This window comes from Penicillium manginii (assembly GCF_028828005.1).
Source record: "Penicillium manginii strain IBT 31320 chromosome Unknown utg000004l:1.0-7231830.0:1.0-7236170.0, whole genome shotgun sequence".
In the NCBI taxonomy this organism is placed as follows: domain Eukaryota; kingdom Fungi; phylum Ascomycota; class Eurotiomycetes; order Eurotiales; family Aspergillaceae; genus Penicillium; species Penicillium manginii.
In genome coordinates, this window is record NW_026643105.1 from 4,926,908 (window position 1) to 4,954,525 (window position 27,618).

General features: G+C 51.1%; 11 protein-coding genes across 11 annotated transcripts; 3 read left to right on the forward strand and 8 right to left on the reverse strand.

Annotated features, from left to right (window-relative positions):
• Positions 1–30: 30 nt before the first annotated feature.
• Positions 31–1,415, reverse strand: N7533_005548 (MFS monocarboxylate transporter; the record flags this gene model as incomplete). The annotated part of the gene is made up of 2 exons (XM_057102198.1): positions 31–1,151; positions 1,211–1,415. 2 exons carry the CDS (start codon positions 1,413–1,415, stop codon positions 31–33), a joined length of 1,326 nt encoding a protein of 441 aa, XP_056961828.1.
• Positions 1,416–2,260: 845 nt separating this feature from the next.
• N7533_005549 (NADH-quinone oxidoreductase subunit NuoF) lies at positions 2,261–3,941 on the reverse strand (the record flags this gene model as incomplete). The annotated part of the gene is made up of 3 exons (XM_057102199.1): positions 2,261–3,421; positions 3,515–3,586; positions 3,684–3,941. The coding sequence occupies 3 exons, from the start codon at positions 3,939–3,941 to the stop codon at positions 2,261–2,263; spliced, it is 1,491 nt and encodes a 496-aa protein (XP_056961829.1).
• Positions 3,942–4,495: 554 nt separating this feature from the next.
• On the reverse strand, positions 4,496–6,746 carry N7533_005550 (SET domain protein; the record flags this gene model as incomplete). Its single annotated transcript, XM_057102200.1, has 4 exons — positions 4,496–5,685; positions 5,747–6,006; positions 6,075–6,626; positions 6,727–6,746. The coding sequence occupies 4 exons, from the start codon at positions 6,744–6,746 to the stop codon at positions 4,496–4,498; spliced, it is 2,022 nt and encodes a 673-aa protein (XP_056961830.1).
• A 684-nt stretch (positions 6,747–7,430) lies between these two features.
• N7533_005551 (SAPS family protein) lies at positions 7,431–11,361 on the reverse strand (the record flags this gene model as incomplete). Its single annotated transcript, XM_057102201.1, has 5 exons — positions 7,431–7,747; positions 7,794–8,115; positions 8,636–9,012; positions 9,062–9,314; positions 9,370–11,361. 5 exons carry the CDS (start codon positions 11,359–11,361, stop codon positions 7,431–7,433), a joined length of 3,261 nt encoding a protein of 1,086 aa, XP_056961831.1.
• A 1,703-nt stretch (positions 11,362–13,064) lies between these two features.
• Positions 13,065–13,787, forward strand: N7533_005552 (putative SNF7 family protein (Cta1); the record flags this gene model as incomplete). Its single annotated transcript, XM_057102202.1, has 2 exons — positions 13,065–13,130; positions 13,203–13,787. The coding sequence occupies 2 exons, from the start codon at positions 13,065–13,067 to the stop codon at positions 13,785–13,787; spliced, it is 651 nt and encodes a 216-aa protein (XP_056961832.1).
• A 296-nt stretch (positions 13,788–14,083) lies between these two features.
• Positions 14,084–16,572, reverse strand: N7533_005553 (uncharacterized protein; the record flags this gene model as incomplete). Its single annotated transcript, XM_057102203.1, has 5 exons — positions 16,448–16,572; positions 16,107–16,189; positions 15,413–15,851; positions 14,974–15,245; positions 14,084–14,897 (listed from the first exon to the last, which is right to left on the reverse strand). Exons 1-5 carry the CDS (start codon positions 16,553–16,555, stop codon positions 14,084–14,086), a joined length of 1,716 nt encoding a protein of 571 aa, XP_056961833.1. The 5' UTR covers positions 16,556–16,572.
• Positions 16,573–17,456: 884 nt separating this feature from the next.
• Positions 17,457–20,173, forward strand: N7533_005554 (uncharacterized protein; the record flags this gene model as incomplete). The annotated part of the gene is made up of 3 exons (XM_057102204.1): positions 17,457–18,518; positions 18,574–19,142; positions 19,198–20,173. The coding sequence occupies 3 exons, from the start codon at positions 17,457–17,459 to the stop codon at positions 20,171–20,173; spliced, it is 2,607 nt and encodes an 868-aa protein (XP_056961834.1).
• Positions 20,174–20,802: 629 nt separating this feature from the next.
• N7533_005555 (uncharacterized protein) lies at positions 20,803–21,612 on the reverse strand (the record flags this gene model as incomplete). The annotated part of the gene is made up of 4 exons (XM_057102205.1): positions 20,803–20,907; positions 20,976–21,037; positions 21,124–21,450; positions 21,585–21,612. 4 exons carry the CDS (start codon positions 21,610–21,612, stop codon positions 20,803–20,805), a joined length of 522 nt encoding a protein of 173 aa, XP_056961835.1.
• Positions 21,613–22,638: 1,026 nt separating this feature from the next.
• N7533_005556 (3-ketoacyl-coA thiolase peroxisomal A precursor) lies at positions 22,639–24,075 on the forward strand (the record flags this gene model as incomplete). The annotated part of the gene is made up of 4 exons (XM_057102206.1): positions 22,639–22,648; positions 22,765–23,209; positions 23,276–23,492; positions 23,539–24,075. 4 exons carry the CDS (start codon positions 22,639–22,641, stop codon positions 24,073–24,075), a joined length of 1,209 nt encoding a protein of 402 aa, XP_056961836.1.
• A 247-nt stretch (positions 24,076–24,322) lies between these two features.
• On the reverse strand, positions 24,323–25,476 carry N7533_005557 (RraA family protein; the record flags this gene model as incomplete). Its single annotated transcript, XM_057102207.1, has 5 exons — positions 24,323–24,493; positions 24,553–24,651; positions 24,725–25,074; positions 25,241–25,316; positions 25,420–25,476. 5 exons carry the CDS (start codon positions 25,474–25,476, stop codon positions 24,323–24,325), a joined length of 753 nt encoding a protein of 250 aa, XP_056961837.1.
• Positions 25,477–25,937: 461 nt separating this feature from the next.
• On the reverse strand, positions 25,938–27,462 carry N7533_005558 (uncharacterized protein; the record flags this gene model as incomplete). Its single annotated transcript, XM_057102208.1, has 2 exons — positions 25,938–27,329; positions 27,421–27,462. 2 exons carry the CDS (start codon positions 27,460–27,462, stop codon positions 25,938–25,940), a joined length of 1,434 nt encoding a protein of 477 aa, XP_056961838.1.
• Positions 27,463–27,618: the final 156 nt, after the last annotated feature.

Here is a 27,618-nt window from a genome sequence, read left to right on the forward strand (position 1 = left end):
TAGGTAGCTGCAGATTTTGAGATCGCCGTGTCAAATTTTAACACACCACTTCCATTTCCAATCCAACAACGCCCATCGCGACAGCGTTATGCTTATCATTCCAACAAGCAATACTGCGGAATAAAACCCAATCAAAACTTGAGGAGTGGTCGATTGAAGCAATTTTCCGCCGACGGGGACCGTTAACAAAACTCCAAACGATGCGACACTATAGATTGTGCCATAAAACCGACCGTAGTCTTCGGTTCGACAAAGCTGCCCTGCACAGACAGGGGCCAAAGATAGCCATCCGCCAGAACCGAACCCAAATATAGCTACGACGGCATATAGCGTAGCTTCGTTTTGCGAGCCAAATGGGAGCCATACTGCCGCCATTACAATCAAGGTAGCACATACCATCGATATAAGGGTGTTAAATCTTCCGAGCTGATCGGCGGCAAAGCCCGGGATAACCCTTCCGAAAAGACTCATGCCATTTAAGAGAGTCAATGAATAGAATTGCGCATCCTCTGACATGCCCGCATAGCGAACGTATGTTGGTAGCAATGCAGCGCAGCCAAATATAATGAATTCGAAGGAGAAAACGGCAACTGCGAGAAAGCATAAACGAAGTGATACAAACGCTTTCAAATCAATCGTTGATTTTGTCGTGCTTTTGGTTGGGAGACGCTCCTTAACAAGAAATACGCCGATCATATAACACCCTAGAGCTATAAAGGCCATAATTCGAATTGACCATAGCCAGCCGTACTGCTGAAGTAGGAAACGGAGCATCAAAGGTATAAGAGCTCCGCCGGTTGATGATCCTGCCATGCAGATGCCAGATGCCAGACCGCGGCGTCGATAAAACCAGTGACTGAGTACCGCGATGGAGATTGTCGTGATGATAGCGGATGAGATACCGCCGAGGACCCCGAGGCATAACATAAAGTGCCAGTACTCAGTGCACTCTGCTAACAAAATATAGCAGAGAAAGTTCGCTAGACTTCCACCGACGATCAAAAACGTTGGCCCATACCGGTCAAACAAAGGGCCGACTTGAACCCCAAGGAAAAGTGTCAGGAAAACAAGTACTGCAGTTATCCAGCCGACATCGCTGACGCTATATTCGGAAAGTTGATGTGTATTGATGTAGTCTTGAACAGATCCAACTAAAAGCCGGTTAGCGTGATGGTTCACGGCGCGCAGCGAAGAGAAGGCGGTTTCATACTCGCGGTCTGGAAGCCAAATGACGGAAACATCATCAAAAACGAGCCCAAGAGGCATGTCCATGCTTGTCTGCTATTCTCCGGAAATGTGTCTTGATCATCCTCGTCTTCGGACAAAGGTGGATCCTGTCGAGTCTCGGCTGACTTGTCGCTGATCTGCTGCTGATTTAACGGCGCACGAGGTTCGGGTACTGTTGATCGTCGCATATTTGCTTGGAGTTTTATGCCAGAAACTTCAAGTCATTAGCATGGCATGGCAGGATAATTTAAGTTAGGTGTCATCGTACTTACCAATCTCTAATTTTCGTGACGTCGACTTCCACTTGTGGTAAAACAAAATGCGAAGTTTCGTCAAGCAGGGCCACGGAATCACCTGGTCACTTTCGTGCTCAAAGATAGGTTAAGCTGCTGGGAATAGAATGGTTGAATTGAATACCGTCTTTTTGAAACGAGAGAAAGAAAAAAAGAAGATGAAGAAAAAGAAGAAAAGCTCAAGATCCAAAGAGAATATACCATATGTGTGGAGTATTCACTTTCCTCCGATTGGCCGGGTCGCGTTTTTGACTCACAAGCCAATCAGCGTTCGATTATTTTCTGGAGCTCATGAACTCGTCGATAACCAACGATGAATTAAATTTGATTAGGCCCGAGGTGCAGTTCTGCATTACAACTCTAGCACGGAGCTAAATATCTACTAGACACAATTCCCTTTACATGATGGGGCAAGTGAGTCACTTTTTGTCGTTTTCGGAGACTACAAATTGAACCCTACGGGGAAAGAGGTTGAACACGTAAAATGCATCAATTGCTATCGACTGTACATGAAAGGAAGATAATAATAACCTAGACGCGACAGGAAGGGGATCAAACGGAGTAAAGGAAATATGGAGACAACCACCTCCACTGGCCAAGAAAGAATCATTACCAGCCCGTAGGAGGGGTTAACGGAGATCTAGAGGTAGAAGATATCGACCTATTCCTGCTTCTTTTTAGAAAAGCACGAGGGAATCGGGTTGAGGGAGGGTAAGGAAGGCTTTTCGTTTTCTTTCTTTTTACATGCCGGGGGAGATCAGCTTGCCCTCGGCACGGCTGTCGGGGTGCCAGCCACCAGCGAAGGGAGCACTGCCGCCGAGCTCCTTCTGGTGCTCGCGAATGCGAGCCTCCAGCTCGGGACGGAAATGGCGGATGAGACCTTGGATGGGCCAGGCGAAGGCCTCGCCAAGAGCGCAAATAGTGTGACCCTCGACTTGCTTGGTGAGCTCCTGGAGCATGTCGATCTCACGCTCACGGGCGTTACCAGTCTCCATACGGGACATAATCTGCTGAGTCCACTTGCTGCCCTCACGGCAAGGAGTGCACTGACCACAAGATTCGTGGCGGTAGAAGGAAGAGAGACGGGAGATAGCGCGGACGATGTCAGTGGACTTGTCCATGACGATGACAGCAGCAGTACCCAGACCACTCTGGGAGTCCTTCAGGGCGTCGAAATCCATAAGCTGGTCGTCGGCGACGGACTTGGGGATAACGGGGGTCGAGGAACCGCCAGGAATGACGGCGTACAGGTTGTCCCAGCCACCGCGGACACCTCCACAGTGCTTGTCGATCAGCTCGCGCAGCGAGATGGACATCTCCTCCTCGACAGTGACGGGGTTGTTGACGTGACCAGAAATACAGAAGAGCTTGGTACCGGCGTTACGCTCACGACCGAATGAAGAGAACCAGCTAGGTCCACGGCGGATAATAGTGGGAACAACAGCCACGGTCTCGACGTTGGTGACGGTACTGGGGCAACCGAACAGACCGACGGCAGCGGGGAAAGGAGGCTTAAGACGGGGCTTGCCAGCCTTGCCCTCAATAGACTCGATGAGGGAGGTCTCCTCACCACAGACATAGGCGCCCATTCCGCGGTGGATGTAAACGTCGAAATCGTAACCGGTGCCGCAGGCGTTCTTGCCGATGTAGCCGGCGGCGTAGGCCTCGTTGATGGCCTTTTGCAGAACAGCCGCCTCGTGGTAGAACTCGCCACGAATGTAAATGTAAGCCGCGTTGGCGTTCATAGCACGTCCAACGACCAAGCAACCCTCAATCAGCTTCTGGGGATCCTTGCGCATAATCTCACGATCCTTGCAGGTACCGGGCTCGCCCTCATCAGCGTTGATGACTAGGTAGCGGGGGCGAGGGTCCTTGTCCCAGTCCTTAAAGTTCATGAACGACTATAATCGAGAAGACGAAGCCTCAGTCAGCCAATTGCCCGCACATTGCGTGAAGTTCAATAACAGGTCGGCCTCTCGGCCTATCCCACTTACGTATTTCAGACCCGAGGGGAAACCAGCACCACCGCGGCCACGCAGGCCAGAGGCCTTGATCTCAGAGATGAGCTGTAGAATTGTGTTAGAACAGTCAATTGATATTCAGGTTTCACCGTGTCCACCCGATCCTTGACCCGAGGTGGACGGGAAACGTCATGACACTCACCCAGTCGTGGCCCTTAAGGACGATATCCTTGGTGCGGTGCCAATCACCATACTTCATTGCCGACTTCAGGTCCGCGCCGTGGTGTCCGTAGAGGTTGGTGAAGATCCGATCCTGGTCTCGGAGGCCGCCATGGTGCTTGACTGGGGGTGCCTCCTGCACGGTTGCGAAGGAGCGGGCGGCCGCCCCATGGGCGCGGAGGGAGCGGGTGGTGAGTTGGGAGAGGGAGGAGGACGAGGGAGCCGCCGCTCGGGATATCATGATGACGGATTGCGATGTGTGATGGCGGGTCTCAAGCGGTCATGGAGAGGAGAGGAAGGGGAGAGCTGCACGGCAATTCCTGCGCTTGCTGAACGATCCGCCTTTACGAGGCGCTTGATTGGACAGTTGAGGCACGTGATGAGCTGACTCAGTGTCCCTTCCGGGGTTTCCTAATTCGGACGACAAGTATCGCTTTTGAGATGAGCACCCAGAACGATAAAAAGTGAGGTTTAGTAAGAAGGAAAGTATCAGAGCTGAGGAAAGATACTAAAAGATTACCTAGGTATGAATCTGTTTATCCTTTGGGATGTGCTGGCATTTGCAGTTGCGCAACTGCCTGCGCGTGTCAAGTGACCTATCCTTCATCCGCGCTACTTGCCAGTTCTATTATCTGGGCAGAACTTCTTCGTACTTAAAAAATTTCCAATTGTGTTCAGGATATCTTGTAGATAACTACTAGTAGCTTGAAGCTCATCGGTACCTACTGGGGTGGCCAAGAGGCCAATTGTTTAAGCTTTCAACTTGAATGCTTCAAGTTCTTTCTTATTTATATACTACTCCTGCGGTACATACAGCACCGCCTGTTTTGGCATCGCTGGGCTGTTCGTCAACACCTGCAGCGGATCCAAAGGAATCAATACCATCTCCCCATTCACCACTCTCCAGGCCCATTGCAGCCACTTCGAGTTTAGCCACCCGCTCTCCGAGTCCAGCCAAGTGACCCCATCAGATTCAGCCCACGACTGCGCCCCCTGGTTCTGGACGTATGCCCCCAATTGTTCGAGGACTCCACTACATTCATCCTCAGGATGGCTTTGAAGGGGATACTCTTCTAGCAAGAAGTCCACCCACCGAATCAAACGTGATGACAGTTGGGACTGCGCTTGAGGCGAGCGACGAGTAGCAACCAATAAGTTCACCACCAACGCAAACAGGGCTTGCGGGTCCGTTTGAAGGGCAGGGACGCGCTGGCTACTAGCCTCACCCAAAATGTGGGCGAAACATTGCTGACTCGGCCCTTGCATCTCAGCCGGAAGTAAACTGTAGATCTCGGCCAGTCGGAACAACTCGCCATTTTTGGGAAGAAGAGACTGTCGCTCCAGCACACGCACACGAATCCGGGACATGATCTCATGAGAGAAATGGTCCGCCGGAATCTTCTGCATATGCTCATTGAGAAGAAACTTGATATCCTCCCAGGCCTCGCCTCTTTGATGCTCCCGTGCGCGGGAAATCGTCCACGCCGCAATAATCAAGGCAGTTTTGTCCAGCGTGATTTGCCCGTTGCGGTATATCTGCGCAAAGGTCTGCTTCAGGTTCGATGGCTGTTCGGGCAAGCCTTCGGCGGTTTCTTGAAGGTGGGCAATATGCGCAATGAGCTCGAAGCTAATTTGCGCTAGAACTGCCAGTGTGTTTCGTCCGCTACCGTAGCCGCCGGGAATAGAGATGGCGTCTTCTGTGATCTCCATTTTCCTGCGCTCGCGCTCGTTCGCCTGCATGACTGCTATCGCGTTGAAAAGAGCGGGCGAGAAAATCGAGTGTTCCATCGGTCCTTCACGTGCCAGTAATGGGTAAAAGATGTTGAAGATATAGTAATGATCCTCAACGGCCTTGGCTACTTCTGGGAACATTTCGATCTGGCGGGCCTTGGCCTGACCAAGTGGGCTCTCTTCTGGAAGACCAAGCTTGACAATACGGTAGTCCGTAGGGTTATTCTGGATACAGAACCCGTAGTTCATCAGCACTAGTATTTCATGTTAGATCCAATGATATCAATGCATTTGATTCAGGTATATAAATCTCACATTGCTCATTGTTGCGAGGTCCGTAGTTGTTGGAAATCTCCTCGCCAGGCGAAACATTTTCCTGCACAAGCAGGCCAACATCTGCATCCCCAGCCCGCCACTCTACCTTCGCCAAGGGCCGGTGGTTAGGAAGATCAATCAATGGCAACAAGACCGGGACCGAATCTTCTGGCAGGTCAGCCTCCTCCACAGCACCAGACAAGACCTTAGGCGAGAAAGCCCGCGATGTGATAATAGTCGATGCCCAAAGGTACAATTCCCTAAAAGACCATCAGCCCAGCTCTTAAACTTGGAGTAATATGACTGTCCAAAGGCCATCCCAACTCACCAAGTAAACATCTCCAGCCCCTCAAACCCCAACTCGTCAAGCTTAGCCATCCCCTCATCAAATTTCTTATCCCAGTGCGTATACCTAAAAACCGAAGCATCCGGAATCCCCGTCCCCTGAAGCCAATCAACATCATGTTCCCCAAAAAACAAAGGCGTCGTCAATTGGCCCGGCTGAGGCAAAGTCCGCAAATAAGGATGCCAGTATCCCTCCTCGCCGCGCAGGAATTGACCCATGAGGTAAAACGCCGTCGTTTCTTCCCGGCCGACAGCGTCGATGAATTCCCTCGGGAGGACGACGCCGTGGCTGGGGAATGAGCCTTTGGGACATGTGTAACCGATCGCGTTGAAGTAGGACATTGTCACGTTCAATGGCGTGTTGATTACACGCGTTTCTTTGCTGATGGCCTCGGGCAAGTCTGTCCTCACTTGGATGTGGACGCCCCGGGTGTCATCTTGGGCGACGAATACAGTATCTGCAATGTAGCCGCCGTGATTTGTGACCCATTGCACTAGTTCTTTGTGTGATTCTAGTGAGTGGCCATTCGATGAACTGATTGTAGGTTAGCTACTAACACTAGGGTTTTGTTTCGTTATGGCTATGGGTGGGGATATAAGAGTGCTTGAAACGATCTTGTTACTTGTGTACTCACTCCTTGGAGGCGGCCATCATTCAGGGTGTGACCTGTCAATCCCTCCTGATCAGGTTTATATGACTGTTTAGATTCGTGTCGAGGAAGGCGAGAGCGAAGAGTGATATCATCGAAAAAGTTTTGGCGGGATGGTGGGCGATCCCTGAGCCCGGCCCACTTTTTTTCCGCTGTGCGCCAACTTGAGCATCTAAACCACCCGGTCTAAAAGGAGTCGAAAACTCACCAGGTCGAATGTTAGGTCAACTCCAATTTGTATATCTACTATTTGGCCATTTTTCACAAATTCTGTTTACCATCTAGCAGACGCTTTCCAACTCTTTGCGTGCCACTTAAATCAATTCATCTTCTCTCACAACTATCGTACAAAGGCATTAAGTCAATTCAATTGGAGACCAAGAATCATGGGACTCTTTAGATTCTTCACTCGGCGCATGCGATGGCTCAGACTGAAACACCTCATAAAATGCAGATTTACCCCCAAAGATTTAACCAAAGATGGAAAAAAATATATACAAATCCCATATGGTATGGGTGTAGGCCTCCCAGCGAGAAGCGTCAACAGTAAAGTCATTGATTGAATGCGCCCAATCGGATTTTTCCCCCACCAGCGCGCACTCTCGTAAATACGCAGGCAGTGGGTTGAAAGAAGAACGGAAATTTGAGATTGACCAGTGCTGTTAGATCATCTAGCCCCGGGTCCCTCTTTAGTTGGAGGTTGAGGATTTCCGACCCGGGACAAGGATCTCTACAAGCCCGTCATCCTCGCCGTCGCTGCTATCATTCTGATCGTCATCAAAGTGGGATCCACTCACAACCCGCGATCGACGGAAGCTATCATACCGGGCTTGACTCGGGTGGTTGGAATATCCGAGAGACTCGTTGATGATAGCCTCATCTTCGTCATCTGAATCGATCATGCCAGTGGCAGTGGGTGCGACCATTTCACCCATCTCATCTTCGTCATCTTCCTCGACTTCCAGCGGGACGCGCACTCGCCGCCTCACGGATTCAGAATGGCCGTCTTCATCTTCATCAGAGGAGTTGTCAGAAAATGAGTCTGGGGGGACTAAAGCCCGAGTCATGGAATGTGGGAGAAAAGGTGTGATCCGCATTAGATCCAAAGTCTGAGTTAGGGAAAGCCGAGCCGCCTCCATCCGCGTCATCATCAATGCCAGCGATCACAAAGGGGTTTCCGGACCACTCAGAGTCTCGTGCCCTGGCATTTTCACCGTGGTCATCGCCATCCTCGTCGATATCATCATTCGACTGTTGCTTTTGGGCAGCAAGGCGAGCAGCCAATTGGCGTCTAGCTCGAGAGGGGCCGAGGCTCAGAGGGGCCGGGGGAGGAGGTAGAATTGGAATTGGTTGGCTAGTGGAGTGTTCGGAAGCCTAGACAATAGCATTGTTAGCGCGATGTTCTGTAGCTCATAGTTGGGCAGTAATGCAGTGGTGGCGCAAGGGTTCATGAAGCTAAGCACCATCTTATAAAAAGGCAGCACTGGCCAGCACGTTTGAGTTTAAGAGCAGACATAGAACAATGAGTCTCCAACATCAATGAGGCTTCCAGAGAAAATACAAAACATGATCTCAATAACATGGTACATGCAGTGGATGGATCCAATTGAAATGTGACAGATATCATAGACTAGGAAGGGAAGAGATGACTCAAGGATTGCAAGCGGAAAGATCGGTGTTTCTGGCGAAAAGGGCATCGAACCAATCTACTGGTCGGTATGTCATTTGCCACCTGATCGATCTGATTGCCTATCTTGCACCAGTCTTGCCCGAGTCATTGAATCGGCATCGTCTTAAAAGGTATTATCAAGGGTGGTTAAGGTGAATTTGGAGGTGGTATGTGCACGTTCGTCACGAGCCGTGTTCGTTAAGTGTTGATCGCAAAGTTACCCACATTCTCGGAATCGCCTTGATCGGCATGAATAGTGTTGTCGTCCTGGTCCTCCATTTCCTCATCTTCGTCGTCGCTTGAGCTGGCAAAGCCGCTCAGAAGTGATGTGCCGCCACCGGCTCCGAATGCTCCTCCAGAAACGCTCCCTGAGTTGATGTCAAAGCCTTGGAATGTCGGCCCGCCGATGCCGCCGTTTAGGCCTGCGTCGGACAGAGCGGAAGAGCTTGAGAATCCTCCTTGGTTAGAGGTGGCCGAGGTAAGTACGGTCTGACGGGATCCGACAGACATGTCCGGGCGCACACCACCAAGGATCGCGTTGTCTCGCTCCCTAGTCTCAGACAGAGTTTGCTCGACATAGTCAATCCACTCGGGGTTCAAGACTGACTCCATGACGGATCGTGAGAGCAGCTCGGGGGGGGTGGCGTTCACTGAACTTCACGACTTCTTCAGCGACGAGGGTAAGATGACCCATGTAGCCAAGTCGGATCTGCTTAGTTTTCTGCGCTTCATCACTGCGCTTTTGTCCCTCAACAATTGCGGTGGTAATTTGCCCTGTCTCAAAGACATTGATGGCCAGAGCCCGGTTATAACCACGCTCCATTGGCCCGTTGAAGACTTGTTGAACAACATCATAAACAACATTGTGGAGGAAGTTATTCCATGGGAAGCGGAAGAAAAAGCCCTGCGCATAAGTTAGTGCCAGCACGTTGATGGATTGCTCAAGTTCAATGACTCACGAGTATTGTTGGAACCACCTTATTCTCAACAAACATAATCTTCAGGTAGTCGCCAACAACGGGTTGTCCATCGGTATCGTACTGAATATATTGCTCGGCAGGGTCTTCGGCACTGCCATCATTGACCCTCTCGGATTCTTGTGCGGGTTCGGAGGCAGGGGGAACCTCTTCTTGTTCGGCAGGCTGTGAGACGGGCTCTGCCGACTGCTTCTTGGGGGAGAAAAGTGGCGGGGGAACGTCCTCGGGTTTGGGTGATATGGGGTCCTTTTGGTCGACTGGGGTAGAAACTTGTTCCTCGTTTTGAGTCTCAGTTGCGAGCTTGATATCGGAGACTTGATCCGCAAGGACACCACCGGGGCTTGCTGGTGTTTCAGTCTTGGTCTGGCCAGTCGAGTTAGACTCGCTGTCTAACTCGGAGGTCTGACCAGAGACTTCGGCCTGCTCTTTGTCTTCTGGCTTCTCACCGACCAAAACACCAGAAGCTCCAACATCCTCGAAACCTTCTTCTTCACCTGCATGCGGGCGAAGAGCTTCAGGCGACCCAGTGTCCATGGTAGAGCCATTGGTGAAATCCGCCGTTGTCTCGTTGTATTCCATACCAGAATGATCATTTCGACTGGGGTTGAAGAACCCTTCACGGATTAATTTTTCGCGCTCCACATTCCGCTCTCGAACATAATCGTCACTGCCAGACTCATTTAGAAGTCCCATGTTACTGCAGTGAAGAAGCTCTGCCATCAACTCGCAAGTCTTAAATCGATCAAAGCCGAGGGGCTCAATCTTTCCACCCCAGGCCGAGTTAAGGCTGCCGCGGTCGACACTCTTCAGTTGAGTACCGTCATGAACAGCGTGCTTAGAACTTTTGATGAGAGCCATGAAATGGGGGATATGGCGAGCAAATAGGCGGAGGAGACTCCCAAGGTAAATTGGGTCGTAAGGAGTAGGCATAGATTCAGGTCCACCTAGGTGCTCAGGGTCATAGTCGGAGTTATTCTTGCGAATAACCTCGATAACGATACCCACACCGACCGTCAACGGATTGCCACCTTTCAGCATAGCATCAATAAGCTGCTGCACACACTCGGCTGAAACTAATTGGCGGGTCAGGCTGTTCGGGCCAATGCAAGATTGGTCGTTGGGGGTTGCGTTTGCGGAAATGGTGATTATTGCCTTCAAAAAGTCACCGGCGGAGGTCTGAACGGAACCGGGGTATTCTGGGGTGAGGAAAGAAAGAAGAGTTGGGATCAACCCTTGGGATTTGAGCCAGTCCACAGTTCCTTGGCCACCCTCGGCCTTCTCGAGGCTGATGATTTTCAACAACAGATCCATCACCATTGGGTTATCGACATGCTGTAGAAGTGAAGGGACAATTCCATCCAATGACTTGAGAAAATCCAACATCTCCTCTGTCTTTTTATCCAGCAGTGTCTCATTCACCTTGGTGAAATAGCTAGCTTGTTGGGAGTCCAGGGGTGGAGGTCGTCGCAGGAACCCCCAGAAGTCGCGTAGATAGGCCGGGCTTTCCATGATTGATTCCAAGATGGAGTATGTCTCTGAGGAAAGGATCTCGCAGGCGATGTAGGCGTGCTTGATGCGATTCTTTTCGACCCTTTCCAGGTCCTCTGGACGCAGAACATCCTTGAGGGGATCGGACGCTTTCTCTTCCTCGTCTCCATTGTCTTCCTTGTCCGGTTGTTCGTTTACTGTGGCCTCTGCACCGTCATCCTTGGAGGGCTCTTTGGGAGACTCCTTTTCGTGGGTATCATCGTCATTTTCTTCGTCATCATTGACCAGGCTCGGCGCGGTCACGTAGTCCATAAGCCGCTTTAAAACATGGTCCTCGCGCAGGTATTCTATCAGTTTTGTATTATGCTGTTTCAGCTCCTGGATGATCTCCGGCTCATCCAGCAAGTCCTCGAGGGTCACCTCGGGCTTGTCAAGAAGGGTATCGATGGTGGAGATACTTGCATATCCCCCAAAACGCCAGAACATGATGGAGTATATAGCTAGGCAGAGCGATTCATGAGATGTCTTTTCGTGTCGTCAATCTCCGAGGTGTCGTAACGGAGCGGGCTATGGTACACTAGGAAGGAATCGGCAGGATGAAAGTGGTGGGGTGAGGAAGTTCACCGGGAGCGCGATACGCCGGGAATTCCACACGCACACAAAAAGCTCACGAAAGGGACCGTGAGGAGGGGGGGGGTGCACGGCGAGGTCGAATGTAGTATCGAAAAGAGAGGAGGATGAAAAGAGAAAAGTCGATATAGGCCGAAGCGAACCTAGCGCTGAAGCTGGAGTTAGCGATCGGATGTGAATGGTTGCATCAACCCCGGAGCGGATGGTGTGCACCACGGCGCAGGCGGATCTGGATCTGACGAGGCAGGATGCTGTGGGGCTAGCGGGAGAGATGAGGTGGGGGGGTGAAATTATAGGGGGTATCGAGGTAAGATTGAGATGAGGCTGGGAGAGAAAGAAGTTGAAGTAAGGCGCACAACGTACCTCCGAGATGCGAAGAGAGTGACGGAGAAAGAAATGGGGGGGTTGGTTGTTGGAGGTGGTGGTTGAGGTGGTGTGGGAGAATGCACCCGAGAAGGTTCAAAGGGAGCCAAATGGAAGTAGAGGAATGCAAGGGCTCACCGCGGGTCCATCAAGGAACAAGGGGAGAAAGGATGAAGCTGCGAAGAGAGGTGGTGAGAGGTAAGAGGTAAGAAAGATCGGTGCCAGTGCAGGGGCCGGGGAGTTGGCAAGTGCAGCGGGGGAGGAAATCGCAGCTGGAGCCCCCAGATAAGCATGACCTACACAATACTACCACTGAGTATCTATACAGCCCTGGAGAGTATCCTCCAGAGCTCCCTTCTTTACAATTCTCAAGTCGATATTTCTATCTTCCACCCTCCGCCATCCACCATCCACCATATACCCAATGTTCTCGACTCTATCTGGATATCCTTAACTCCGGCAGCGTTACGGAGTAGGCAGGCCACCATCCACCTTGGACCACTACTCCCAGGCATCTCAATCTTATGCTAATCCTTCAGGATCACGGGCCCAATACTCCGTACTCTTACCACCAGATCCGGTCATCTGGATTGACAATGTGGACGTTATCACTGATCAGCATATTCTACCTACCCCGAGCCCGAGCCCCCGAAATTGACACGCACGAGCTGCCAGTGCGTGGGGAGTGCCCGGGGACTTGGTTCTTGGTCACAGTCCCACACGTGTGCCCAATCCACTGCCCAAGTCGAGATAACACCCATGTGGCCATCTACAGTATTACTAGGACTAGTATAGCTGCAGAATCAGATAGCAACCTGGGGAGTCAACCTGAAAAATCTTACCTAGAGACTATGATGTACTCCCAAGATATCCCATCTCATCCTTTTTTAAGGCCGTTCTCGCCTTCTCCTCATCACGTGCTCTGTATCGAACAATGTTTCTGCCTCAGGCGGTAAGGCCCCACTGACGTCGGCCTCCGCATCGTTGTTGGTTGTCGGTTGTTACCTAACCGTGCGGTGGTAAGCATCAGATCAGACCTGCACCAAATAACAGCTGCCTCAGTACCTGTTAGAGGACTCGGCTGCCTACTTACTTTCCAGAATTCCCCCATACCGGCCTCCCTCCATCAAAATCGCATTGTCTCCCATCTTGCAGCTCCGACCCTCGTACCCCTCGTCCCCATCTCACCCCTCACAATGAACCGCCTATTTGGCTCCAAGAGCTCGGCTCCCAAGCCCACGCTCGACGGCGCAATCTCCAAGGTAAGCAATGTACCAGAGACTACTAGCACGACCTCAGTATCCACGAACGCACAATCTAACAAACCAACCCAGGTTGACGACCGCGTATCAAGCATCGACGTCAAACTCGCAGCCCTAAACTCCGAACTCTCCACCTACCAAGCCAAACTCTCCAAAATGCGCGACGGGCCCGGCAAAAACGCCCTCCGCCAGAAGGCCCTCAAGATCCTCCAACGGCGCAAACAATACGAGGCCCAGCGCGACCAGCTCTCCCAGCAATCCTGGAACATGGAGCAGGCCGGCATGATGCAGGATAATCTCAAGAACGTCATGACAACCGTCGACGCGATGAAGACCACAACGAAGGAGCTGAAGAAACAGTACGGCAAGGTCGACATCGATAAGATCGAGCAGATGCAGGACGAAATGGCTGATCTAATGGAGGTCGGGAATGAGATTCAGGAGAGTATCTCGCGGGCGTATGATTTGCCAGAGGAGGTAGATGAGGCGGATCTGGATGCGGAACTTGAGGCTTTGGGCGAGGAGTCGATGTTTGACTCGGCTATTGGCGAAGATGCTGTGCCGAGTTTCTTGCAGGATGAGGTTGCGCCGCCGCAATTCATTGATGAGCCGCCCGAACAGGCGAAGGTTAAAGAGGCTGCGGGCGGTCTTGGATAAATGGTTTCTTGCTTAAAACGCCTGCGCTATATGAGCCTGCGGAGTTGATGTCATGGAGTTTTCTGTTTCCTTGTCTTTTTCCCCGCCCCTTTTCACTTGGGTTACTCCATTTACGACCATATCATCTGATAAACTATTTGTATTCATGCGATGCTTACTACCCGTATCGATAGCGTGGAAATATTGACTAGATATGCATGGTAAACCTAAAGTGACACTGCCAAGGACTGTTTCAATCTCTTGGGATGCGATGATTTTGCTGAAGAGTCGTGAAAGCGATGCTAATAGATGGGGAATCAAGATGCTTTACCCATACCCACCAGCACTAAGAGAGCCACGTTCATCACCACAATAATGATCCAAACGACAACTGCAATCCCCGATGTGATAATGTGGTTCCTCATCGAGACTTGCTCGATCGACACCTCTCCATCGCCCTCGATCCGTTCGGTGGGTACAGTCATGTACCGGGTAAAGCAAGTAAACCAAATGAGAGGAGCAGAAACGAAAGGCAGAATGACACTCAGGACAACCTGGCTGGCAGTGAGAGTCTTGTCCAGACCATCTCTTCCAACAGCCGCGGCAATGATGATACTGGGGATGATGCTGATAGAACGGGTGATGAGTCTGCGGACCCATGGTTTAATACTCCACTTCAGCATTCCTTCACTGACCATCTGGCCTGCCATTGTGCACACAATACCGGCCGAGATACCAGATAGGAGGAGCGCCAGGGCGAAAACTAGACCGGCAGCTGGCGAGATAGAAGAGGAGAGAAGTGCGTGGATGCCGAATAGGTCGGCATCAGCGCCACCTGGGATATCGTAGAGAGAAGCACCAGCGACGATGAGAATGGCACTGTTGACAAACAGAGCGAATGTAAATAGCGACAGTGCCAACTCAATGATTGAGTACTTCAAGCATCCACGAATAGCGTGCAGGGTAGGGCGGTACTCCACCTCCCCATCACTGCTCCCTAGAGCAACGCTGGATTCCACATAGCCTGCTGTGACATCGAATTCCTTTAAGCGTGACTGTACCACACCACTGCCAAGGAAGAGGGAGTGGGGCATGACCGTGGCGCCAAGGATACCACAACTCTGATAAAGACTATAAGAATCACATATTAATCAAGTGGAAATTTTGATGGGAATGCTTGCATGTGTCGAGTTTTTGTTTGACTTACCCTTCAGATTGAACGATGGCCGAAGATGGGAGATAACCTCGAAACACCTCCCCGACTGATTGATCTTTGATCAGAGAGAGCTGAAGGCAAAAGCAGACCACAACTCCCAAGACCAGGGCCATGACGAAGAACTCGAAAAGACGTAGCCCCCACATAGACCCATCGGGCCGGTAGAAAAGGAGAAGAAATAGGACATCAACCAAGGTAATGGCACAGCCAGCCACGAGTGGGATCTTGAGAAGTAGATTCAACGCAATCGCGGATCCGACAACCTACATCACATGTCAGTCAAGTAGTTCACGTCAGCATACGAATCAGTGCAACATGCCTCTGCAATATCAGTGGCGATAATGGCTGCTTCCGCGAAGATGTACAGAATGATAGTCAGCCAGCGCGGGAGATGTTCACGACAGTTCTCTGCCAAGTTCAAGCCTGTCACAGTTCCCAGTTTAATGCACAGGGATTGTAAGAGGATGGCAAAGAGATTAGAGATGAGAACGATGAAGAGTAGTTTGTACTTGAACTCTGCACCGGCCGCAACGTCGGTGGCATAGTTTCCCGGATCGATGTAGGCGACGGCGATCAGGAAGCCGGGTCCGATAAAGCGACCGAACTTTGCTAGGGTGCGACCCCAGTGTAGAGCAGATTCTGAAAGATAGTCTTTGAAAGGACGGCGAGGTGATCGGCCGGTCATCGAGGGTGGTTGGCACCCCGAGGCCGCGATCCCCTCGCCGCCCGACGACTTCTCGGTGGCGAGATCAGGTTCGTTCAAACTTTGCGGGCGGGAGTCAATGGACATGGTGTCGTCGCCTATTGCACCACCAGCATTGCCCGGCCGCTTGCGATGGACGCGGGAGTTCGCAATTCCATTGAAGTCACTGCGGGTAGTGGTGTCCGGGCTGAAAGTCGGGGGGGTTCTGGTTCCAGCCCGGATGCTCCAGATCGTCGTCGGTGCGCGAGGGGCAATTCATTTCATAGGTGTGGAGTAGTGAGCAGTATGTTTGTTTGTTCAGATGTAGTTTTGCGACCTGTCTCAGGCAGAAAGCTCAGTCGTTCGAGAGTAACTTCAAGTTCAAGTTGTGGTCGGATGAAGATTCGGGAAGCGTTTATCGGAGGGAGCCATAGACAAGGACCTTCCGAGTCCGATACTGCCCGACTTTCGTGATGCTTGGCCGAGGAGAACTTGATTGGGGTACACACAGTTCAATATTGTATTCTGGGTGAACGTTCAGAGAAACAAAATAGACCAGATTAATTTAGATTGGGGAAATGTCTCAAAATTATACAGGAGTACCAAATTGATGATTGCTTTGATTGATCGACCAAATTGGGGAAAGAGAGGGGCATCGCAAACGGTCAAAAGAGTGGACTAGGAATGGCCCATGGACGTGGATTGTGGGTCTCCCCCAAGCTGAGACCACGCGATCGTAGATTCCATTTCAATCTGGGCAATGGAATTGATAGTATTATATACTGGGTAGTTGTACTCCGCACTAGCCCAACTATCTTGGCCTGAAGAAGGTGATAGTGCGGTTGTGCGACACTGAAATGCATAAACGAGGTGAATCCGGGTTGTTGACATGGGCCAGACCACGAGAACTGCAGGGAAAGTAAGTTCGGGCGTGGTGGGAAATAGTGGGAGAGTAAAAGTACGATAGTATCCAGGGTTGACACTGTTTGGGTGCTCATCAAGCGAAGGAAGTAGATGTAAATAAATACTAGTAGTACCTGCGTAGTCATACTAGTTAGTAGAGTGGTGGTGGTGGTGGTGGTGGTCACGGTACTAGCTAACTATGGAGTAGGTACTAGTTAGTATACTTCTTCTACTCAACCCGCCTACTTCCACTACACATCGATCTAGATCCCGGCCCAACCTTGGGGAACCTGAACCTTACAAACAATCAGCATCGGCCAAGTCATCACTGCATGTTTGGTTCTCTTTCCCCTCTCCACCATGACATGCTTGTCCAACTTGTCCAAACCCGATTGACCGCCACCACTGCCAAACGCTGGTTGCCCCCAGCAACCGCCCAGCCCGCACCATGTTTACCTTTCCCCCACTCTATGCACCCAAGACCAACCCCGAGGATCGACTCACACACTAGTTGACCCGGTCGAGAGTGAAGTGGAGATCTCATCACTGGATGTTGCCAACGGCAGCGACTGATCTCTGAGACTTGCTTCAAATTCCCGGGGCAGCCCGCTTTGTTTTCCCTCCCATCATCTGCCTTTTTTTTCTGTTCTACCATTCCACCCTGCATTGCATTTTGTTTTCTCGCATTTCATCGTTTATTGCTTCACTTATTCTTCTTATCCGTATCCTTTTCTTCACTCTACATACATCATCTCCGGTCGGGTGTCCGTTTGCGCGCTGTTCTCTGTTTTCAGCGTTGATCGATCCCGTACGTATCACCTGTCCCTACCCATTCCAATCTTGACTGTCAACTAACACCCCCCCAGTTGCTGGCCAAAGGTGATAAGCAATGGCGTCCACTACTTCCGGCCCCCAGATCTTCGATGATGCCAATCGTCCCCCGGCTCGATCTTCAGTCTTCCGGTCCCTCATGTCTAAACCTCACAAGCGAAATCAATCCGCCGATGATGCCATGGCTCCACCTTCACCAACCAAACAACCAACCTCTGTTCCATTCCCTTGGGCAAACAGTCCCTCATCAGGCCCTGGTCACCTCCCACTATCCGAGATCGTCCCCAACCGCGATGCCGGCGATAAGGGTGGTCCCGCTCAGAAGATAGGAAGCAAGGGGAGCAAGGGTGCTCTACATAAGAAAACCAAAAGCGCTGTCTCTCTTAAATCCCTACGAAGCTACATGGGGAAGGACAAGGCCGATGAAACCAACAGTGTTGCGTCTGACGAAATGCAGCCAAAGAAAACCAAGTCAACAAACAGCTTGTCGGCGATCCTGAAGCGATCCCAACGAGGACGCAAAGGTGACGGCTCCAAGCAGAGCCGCGAAAAGGAGAACCGCAGTCCTACCGATCTCATTGACAACTTGAATATGCCCTCCCCGATGCCATCTCCAGTTTGGCCCCAATCCGCCCCGATCTACAATGATTCGATGACTCGTGCACGGCAGAACTCCAACACCGATAGACACCGCACCCTAGCAGACGAGGTCTCACTCTACACGCCGAAGGGCTATAGCCCGGCTCAACAACGTAACTTCTATGATTACCACCAGCCATCCCTCACCAGAACTGGGGAGGCGAAACCCCGGCCCAAGTCCGACTGCCTACAGGGTAACAGAAAATTGAAGGATCTCATGGGAACCATCCAGCGCGAGCAATCGCGGGACAGTTATGCCATCGAGAAGGTTGACACAGCGTCCTCAAGGGGACCAAGACTCGAGAGGTCGAGAAAGATGTCCGCCCCGGAATCACCTGCAAGGCCCCAAGAGCAGCCAAGTCCCAAGAAGCTGTCTCGGGTCCAGGCAGCCATCTCTGCATTCAACGCAAAGGAAAAAGACGTCGACGTCCACAAACATCTAGATTCCAAAGACCTCGAAAGCGAGTTCGAGAAACTACTGGTTGGTACTCCGAGATCCCGCCGTCTTACAGTTCATTTACTTACACCCTCTCTAGGATGCGAGAAATATTCCCCATAACATGCGGGACAAGATGCGGTCTCTTGATACCAACATCAAGGCCGACTTCATTCAGAAAGATAGAACTGAGAATGGCACGCCGCACAGCGCGGGTACGGCCGATAGCCGTCGAGGTCGCGGCAACGAGACAAAGGATTCTCAAGACCGCAGGGGTTCTCGCTCTCGCTCCAGAAGCCGTGGCTTTGCCTTTGGCCGTGGCCCCTCGTCCCCTGGGAAGAAGGCTCGTCCTGAGAGTGGAAGTAACTTCCATCGTCCCCGATCAGTTGATCTTTCTCAACCCGTTGGCGTCTACACCACTCTCTCCGCAGCTGGGTCAACGGCTTCTCTCACCGATGCCGCGGCGGTAGACACTGCTGCGGACCCATCTGACTTTGTGCATTATCTGCGTGAAATCCAGAAGCCAGAGATGATTGAGGTGGGCAAGATCCACAAGCTTCGTCTTCTGCTCCGAAATGAGACCGTCTCGTGGGTCAATGGCTTCATCATGGAGGGGGGCATGGATGAGATTGTGCAGTTGGTATACCGCATCATGAAAATGGAGTGGCGGTAAGAATCTCTTTTTCAAGATGACATGTTAGACAATTACTGATATTTGATACAGTGAGGACCATGAGGATACCCTTCTTCATGAAGCATTGCTCTGCCTGAAGGCTCTCTGCACTACCTCGATTGCACTGGCGCATCTTACCAGAATTGAGGCCGAGCTTTTCCCCGCCCTTTTAAAAATGCTGTTCGGCGAGGATAAAAAGGGACCGAGCGAGTTCACAACTCGAGGCATCATAATCAACCTCTTGTTCACTCAACTCTCTGCCCTTGCCCCAGGCGAAAGCCCTGGAACGCGTGCCAAGCGCATCCTCTCCTACCTCCGTGATCCATCTCCAGAAGACGAAAGTCAACCCGTTGCCTTTATTGCCAACATATACCAGTCGCGGCCCTACCGAGTCTGGTGCAAAGAAGTCACAAACGTGACCAAGGAAGTCTTCTGGATCTTCCTACACCACTTGAATGTCATCCCCCTCCCCAAGGGAGGTTCCCAAATGGAAGACCCCTTCATCGAGAAGAAAACCTCAGCAGAGACGAACCCATACTATGAACGTCACTTCCCGACCGCTCGCCCCCCTGTCCCCGCCGCTCCATACGTTGGAGGCGTAGAATGGGATGCGACAAACTACCTTGCCGCACATCTCGACCTGCTGAATGGTATGATCGCTTCCCTGCCCACAGTTGAGGAGCGCAACCAGCTCCGCGGTGAACTACGAGCCTCTGGCTTCGAGAAGGTCATGGGTGGCAGCTTGCGCACCTGTAAAGAGAAGTTCTACTCAGCCGTGCACGAATGTCTTCGCACCTGGGTCGCCGCCGCAGCTGCAGATGGCTGGCCCTACATTGCGGTCCGTGAAGGTCCCCCTCGTGGCGGTGATCCTGGCTCCCCTACCAAGTCCCCCAAGAAAGCCCCCGGTAGTCCCAAAAAGGGTGCGCTGGAGGAAAAGCCTCCTAAGCTGGAGCTTGCGCTCGATTTTCCAATGAGCCGACCATCTGGTCCTGAAACTCCCTCCAGCGATTTGCGCAGCTGGCTTTGAGCATCGGATAGGATACAACATCCTACCGACAAGATCTTTTTTTTTCACTTCTTTCCTTGTGTTTTTCCTAACCATTTCATTTTGCTTTTCTCATGTTTCATGATCGGCGTTTTTGAGGGGTTTTTTTCACCTTTACAGTGCGGACGTTACGTGGTCAGCCTCTTGTTGACTCGTTTGTTTCGCTGTCGGAGTTCTCTTTTGCAAATCTCTTGTTTTTTACCTCTGGCGTTGGCATTACTGGTGTTGTTGGGAGTTGCATATTCATTTTGTCCGGAGACGTTTCTTTTGCTCCTGGAAAGACATGATGTAATGAAGTCAAGTTACGGTGCAGGTGGCGGGGAGAGGAGAGGTCAGAGTCCCGTGTCCATGTTATTTTCTTTTACTCTGTTCTTCGTTCCTCTTCGCGGTATAGCGACGCCTGCTGTTCGGACTGGATTTCCTCATGATATTTGATCGATGACAGAAATGAGAATTGAATGATCATTCACTGATACACCTGATGGTTTGTTTGGCGGTTTAGGATAGAAGTTCTGGTATATTGTAGTTATATTGTACAGCACAGCAAATAATCAATAATGTACAGAAAGCACGATGGTATGGCAGATCGGCCATCCTCTTCGTATTTCAAGTTATTTATCTTCCGTTGCAAGCTTCTCATGCGCCTTCTTGACAGGACCGGGAGGGGTGGGAGCGGAAAAAACGCCCTGCAACCCGGAGAAGAAGTTCTCTCGAAGCTAGAATTTTGCGAAAAGTCAGCTCATAGGCCAGACAGACTCCAAGATTATGACATATCAAAACTCACCCCATCGAAAGGCGTATCCTTGGTATCCCAGTTCATGAACAGCACTGCGTAAATAATGACGACTATAATCAAGACCATCAGCAGCCAATCTCGACTTCCCGAACATCTCGAGCCAAAGGCGGGATGGAAAATCTATTAGAATACTCACACCCAATCACACCCCACTGCACCAGAGTCACGGTCTTAATAAACTTAGGCCGCGCATACTTCAGCGCCGCGCGCCGGCGATACTTGCGCTCAAGGCGGAACTGGTGTTTCGGCGAGAGCTTGGACATATCCGGAGGCCATTGGCGCTTGGGCTTGTGAGGGCTGTAGTAGGCGTCGTCGTTGGAGGGGGAATGTTCTTGTTCGTGCTCGTGTGCGTGTTTGTCGGAGGAGAGGCGGAAGGGCGAGGAGGACTTTTGGGTGGTGAGTGTGAAGCGTGAGGCGGGTGTCGTGGAGAAGAGGCGGGTAGATGTGTTGAGGGGGGGGTTTTCTGTATCGAGGCATTGTTAGGATGCGCTGCGGCTTTGGTGATGGATGATTTGTTTCGAGATCGTACAGCTTGGAGCCATGTTGATGGCTGGAGGGTGGCGCGTGGGATCGAGCAGCTGAATCGCGCTGCTGAACCAGCAGCGCTGAATAATTGTCGGATCATCGGGTGTAAATGGTAAGCTGGGGTGGGCGAGGATTGAGGATGCCCAGGTCGCGGTGGTGAATTGGAGTTGCTGGAGTGCGGAGGTTGATCGGGCGAGAAATTGGATAATTTGACCGCCGTGCTCCGCTTGCTCCACTCATCCCATTAATAGCCCTTATGGAGCCTACCAAGGTTGCCATACTACTAGCAGTACGGATTTCCATGACCAGATATAATTCGTCGGGGTATCTCTTTATTCAACTATCTCTTTGTCTACCAGCAGATACTCTTTTTAACTCACATTCATGTTTTTTCCCCAAGAAATCGCAGCATGTTCATCTAACCTTGGGATGCTTGCTACTATTTGTAGTAACTACTAGCCCGATAGTACGTATCCAGGTACCTAGGACCATGTTGGCTAAACGTCACGCCCTGGGTCGACACTACTACCTAGTTAATAGTACTACGCAGATGCTATTGTTATATGCGCAAACAGACTAGAGGTGCAAAAGCGGAATATGATATCTGTGGAGGTAAATCCTCGGCAGGGCTCTAATGTCTCCACAATAGATAGCCCGAGTAGAGACCAAGGTTGTGTATAACGATCACATTCAGGATATCATAGATCGGGGATGCCGAGAGGGACCGGTCCTGTGCGGATTGATCGGGGTCAACAGGCCCGTATGACGTCCGGCGGTCAGAATGGTGAGCCGGGTAAACTTGACTTTCACGTTCATGTTCATCTGATAGGTAGGTAGGGAGTGTCATTTTCACATGTTCACATGTCGGCCCTCGAAGCATATGGGACCCGATCCCGTGACTTTAACCCGGAATAACAATGATGCGGGAGCCTCGGCTCAGCACGGCGTCCAGTATGCGGCGGATGTCCTTCGAACAAGGGAAATACCACCGGATCCACGTCTGCTTTAAAAGAGAGAGACACCTCCCCAGATTTCGTGGACCACTTTTCATCCTACCCCGTGGTGTTTCCCCCTTTCTCATTCATTTTCCCCATACACCCCTCAGACCTCTTCCCATATTGACGTCATGTCTTCCGGTATGTACTTCTCTGTCAGCTGTCAGCCAAAAGATACAACACAGCATCTACATATGTTTAACGAGCACTTGGGCTCGACTGTTGAGAGAGATCCACAAGCTAACTATTTTTTTCAGCTCAGCAACGCTTGAACCAAGTCTCCTCCCACTTCAGTGGCAAGAAAGGAGCCGCCGGCGTCACCGAGAAACACCCCGATGACATTGTCGTGACATGTGCTCTGCGCACTGCCCTCACTAAGGGCGGAAAGGGTGGCTTCAAGGACACTGCCGCCGCTGACCTGCTGGCCGGTGTCTTCAAGGCTGTGATCAACAAGAGTGGTATCGACCCCAAGGTCGTCGAGGATATTGCTGTTGGCTCTGTCCTGCCCCCCGGTGGTGGTGCGACCGAGTTCCGTGCCGCAGCTCTCGTTGCTGGTTTCCCCGAGACCGCCGCCGTCAAGAGTCTGAACCGTCAATGCTCCAGTGGTCTTCAGGCTATCGTTGATATTGCCAATGCTCTCAAGTCTGGCATGATCGATGTTGGTATCGGTGCCGGTGTTGAGAGCATGACCTCCCAGTACGGGTGAGTAAACCTATTCTATAACAACCTGTTCTTGTGAATATCTAGCTAACTATCATTTCAAAACAGCCCCGGTGCCGTCACTGAGTTCTCCGAGCTCCTCGAGTCTCACCCCGAGTCCGCCAACTGCAAGGTCCCCATGGGCGTCCTGTCCGAAGACATGGCCAAGGACCGCGGAGTCACTCGTGCCGCCCAGGACTCTTTCGCTGCTTCTTCCTACCAGAAGGCCCTCAAGGCCCAGAAGGCTGGTCTCTTCAACGAGGAGATCGCCCCCCCTCGATGTCAAGTGGACCGACCCCAAGACTGGCGAGGAGAAGACCATCACTGTTAAGGCTGATGACGGAATCCGTGAGGGTATCACCGCCGAGTCCCTGGGCAAGATCCGCCCTGCTTTCGCTAAGGACGGCTCCATCCACGCCGGTAACGCCTCTCAGATCTCCGACGGTGCTGCCGCCGTCCTGCTCATGAAGCGCTCCACCGCCGAGCGCCTCGGCCAGAAGATCATCGGCAAGTACGTTTCTGCCAGCGTTGTCGGTGTCAAGCCCCTTCTCATGGGTGTCGGCCCCTGGGCTTCTATCCCTCTTGCCCTCGAGAAGGCCGGTATCACCAAGGATGATGTCGACATCTACGAGATCAACGAGGCTTTCGCCTCCCAGTGCGTGTGGTGTGTCAACGAGCTTGGCCTGCCCCAGGAGAAGATCAACCCCAAGGGTGGTGCCATTGCCTTCGGTCACCCTCTTGGCTGCACCGGCTCCCGCCAGGTCAGCACCCTTCTGACTGAGCTCAAGCGCACAAACAAGAAGATCGGTGTCACCTCCATGTGTGTTGGTACCGGTATGGGCATGGCCGCCGTCTGGGTTGCCGAGTAAAATAAGGCGCATCTTCTTTTCTTGTATTCTGCACAGCGACTTTTTCTTCTCTTCCTTCTACCTGCACGAATTCTTCTATGTATTGAATACCTCTAAGGATACCACGAGAGATTGATTGAAATTTATGTATATTTTCATACTTCAAAGAACTTGCTTCCGAAATGGACGGGAGGATACTTTGCTTCATGTTTCAAGACTACCTGTACAATCGTAACCCACCTTATATTACTAGCTTCAAGACAAGGTATTATGCGCGGAAATCCTTGAAGGCCTGCGTAACAGTCACGCCATTCGCTACAGCTTCGATAGCCTTTTCATCCATGGATATCAACTTTGGCATCAGCTCCAACACTGGTTCAAGCAAATCACGAGGTATAACGACCACTCCTTCGAATGGATCACAGAAGACAATGTCACCCTAGAAATAATAGCGCATTAGCTACCCAGTTTGAGACCGACAACTTGAATTACACCTACTGGGGATACAGTGACCCCTCCAATAGAAATAGGTATGTCGCGCGCCACAGCCTTAGCTTCAGCACCAGTCCCCACAGTCGATGTAGACCGAGCCCAGATCTATACGAAAAGAGACAATTAGCCACATGGCCTCGATCTTCGTTCACACCGCCAAAAAGGATCCAAGACAAACCGGCAACCCTGTCGCTTGTAGCTCTCTCAAATCCCGAATCCTGCCCTCAACAACAGCGCCCTTGAGACCCAACGCCTTCATCCTCGTCGCCATGATACCTCCCGTCACAGCACAGTATTGGTCGCCAGGTTGCTCGATCATGATGATCGAGCCCGCATTTGCCGGGTCAGCCGCGGCAAAGTCGCCCGCATAGTCGACCCAATGCTTACCCGGCGGGAAGCCGTGTTTTTCGGGATTTTCCGTTGCGATAGTCGGTGGTGTAGCCCCCTTCGAAAGGAATTTGAAGGTTGTTGCTGGCGCAGCAATCTTCTTTGTTGTTTCGTTTCTGCCGAGTATCGGGGAAAAGGGAGCTGTTGGTTCGATCGTTAGTGAGGTGTCTTGTATCCGGTAGTGATGATCGATGATCTAGCGCCCTAGAGTATTATTTCCCCGTGCTTTCAATCTCAGCGCAAGTAAAGCAGAGAGAGGGGTATGAGGAAGAAAGGGGCCTATAAATCAAGTTCAAGGGAATTTTACTCAGATCAGCCAAAAAGCCTGCTCGTGCCGTGCCGCCCTCGGGCACCTTTTGTAGTTTAAGGAGGGCATCTGATATCTAGTCAATATAGAGGTCAGTTTAAGCACGGTAAACGATGAAGCTGTAGTATATCATGCGAATACTACTGGCAGCTCATATATCTTGATTAAGCGGGGCATACATCGCAGGCTGTGTACTTCTCCACTAAAGTCACAAGTTGCTCATTGAGGCTGGACATGGCGGGGTGCGGGGTGCGGGGAGACGAAGACGCAAAGGATAAGATCTAGCTGTAGGTAGATGGGAGTATGACAGTGCTATATGCCACCAGAAGAGGATGTAAAGTGAAATTGGAGCAGCTGGCTTAATTGTATTGCCGACCAAGTCGCGCACATGTCCGCTAGTCCGGGTATCGGAATCAACTTCAACGGCCCACCCTATGGCACCCGAGGATATCCTGTTGTAAGGTCCGGTTCTCCACTTCTAAGCGGAGGCTGTTCCGGGAGCATCATATCGATTTTGATACATCTATATTCGGGCGGCCCGTATCTTGTATTCCAAACTTCAAGTTCAAAAGTAACTCTGTGCAAGAGTTGAAAAGGTAGAATGATGCCAAATCCTAGTGTGTACGCCCGATAATCCCATAATGACAACTTGAACCAGCTGCGAGAGTTATACACATCAATCCATAGATCCTTCTCGCTATTCGGCCATCTCTATCTTTGTCGTCCCATCTTCGTACCATAGCCTCATAGCCATCTGACTGATACTATCCCCATCCCATCCTTGCTCCATCAAATCAACTAGTTCCGGTTGCGACTTGAACTGTAAAACTTCGATCGCAGAATGACGTAGTCGATAGAGAAGCCAATGATTGACAAAGTTAGATTTATTTAATGGAAGTGGGCGTGCCGTTTCAAAAAATGGCGAGCGATCATCCAACTCGGACGCACGCAGTGGATCTGGAGGCGATTGATCGTTGGGCTGATCAGGGAGGTATTCCTTCAACAAATCCCGCCATTCATCATCTGTGACAGTGTTTTCATGAGGCATTTTGCGCCCAGGATGATTCTCGAGTCGAAGGTGCGTTGGATTTAATTCCTCCTCAATGCCATTTCTTTCGTCTTCATATTGTTCAAGGAATAGTTGCGCGTTGTTGTCGAGAGGTAGACCATTCTGCCCGCGAAACTTTTGTTGATCAATGATTCTCATATATTCCATCTCGCCATGGGTAAGCTCGTCGAGTCTTGTGCGAATTATCGTGGCATCTTCGACAAGCGATACGTATTCAGCCGCTTTGGGAGAAAGGTCGCGAGTACCCTCGGTAGGTACAATATGGTGGACTGGCGAGTCAGGGTCGACATCTATACTAGTATCGCGTTGCTCTTGAGCCAGGAATGTAGCCTCGTTGCGCAAGATACTAACAATGTCTGCCGTGTACTTATTGAGATGTTGTTCTTTCTGCTCTAATGCATCTTCCACCTGTTGGTATTCGGTTTCCAACCCTAGATAAGAAGCTGTAGCTGCCTGCAGGTCCTCGATAGCCTCATTGATTCTCAAAGCCCCTGCATGCAGCTCTTCAGGCTTAATAGAAGCAAGGCAGTCCCGGAGGGCTAGTCGAGTATGATCCTCTTGTTCCCGTTTGTGTCGAAGTGCATTGCGGAAATTCCTCGCATGGGATCGCTGGACGGAGATATCCTCCTGGAGGGCGGCAAATTTATCTAAAACTGTCGCAAGATGAAATTCGCTGTCTTGTATACGCACTAGCAAGTTATCGGAGAGATCGGATTGCTGGGATAAGGTTGGAGATTGGAAAGGCTGTGCTTCATGGATGCTCTGAATTCTCCGAGTCAGATCTGGATCACTTTTCATGACCTCTTCTGTAGGGTATCCGTATGGCGGGGCGGTTGATGTGGTTTTGGGAGGAGGGTCCTCGGAAATCCAAGGGGAATTTGGTTGCAAAGTGTCGGTTGCTGTTGATACCGGGGACATCCATCCTGGGTAGTCCTCTTCTGGTTGCAGGATAGGTGATAACCTAGCAGCAGCGTAGATCTCGCCCCTAGTATCTTCCCATGGGTCTCCAGCAAATGATACCTACATAGTAATGATAACACGAACATGAGTCAAAGAACAGCATATTATATATAGTATCTTCGCTGAGAATGATAGTAGAGATGAAGCTTACCAAAGCAGAATGGTCCCGTGAAGTGCCAGGCCAGGATGTCATGACGAGTAGTTCAACATCAACCGATCACATCTCGATGACAAAATCGTCGGGATCAACTGCAAATCTAGCAGGTTGACAGGCCTAAGCTATGGGATGGAGCAAGGAAGTATCCAAATTCATGTAGTGAAAGATACAAGAAGCACAGGTCGCAGCTAG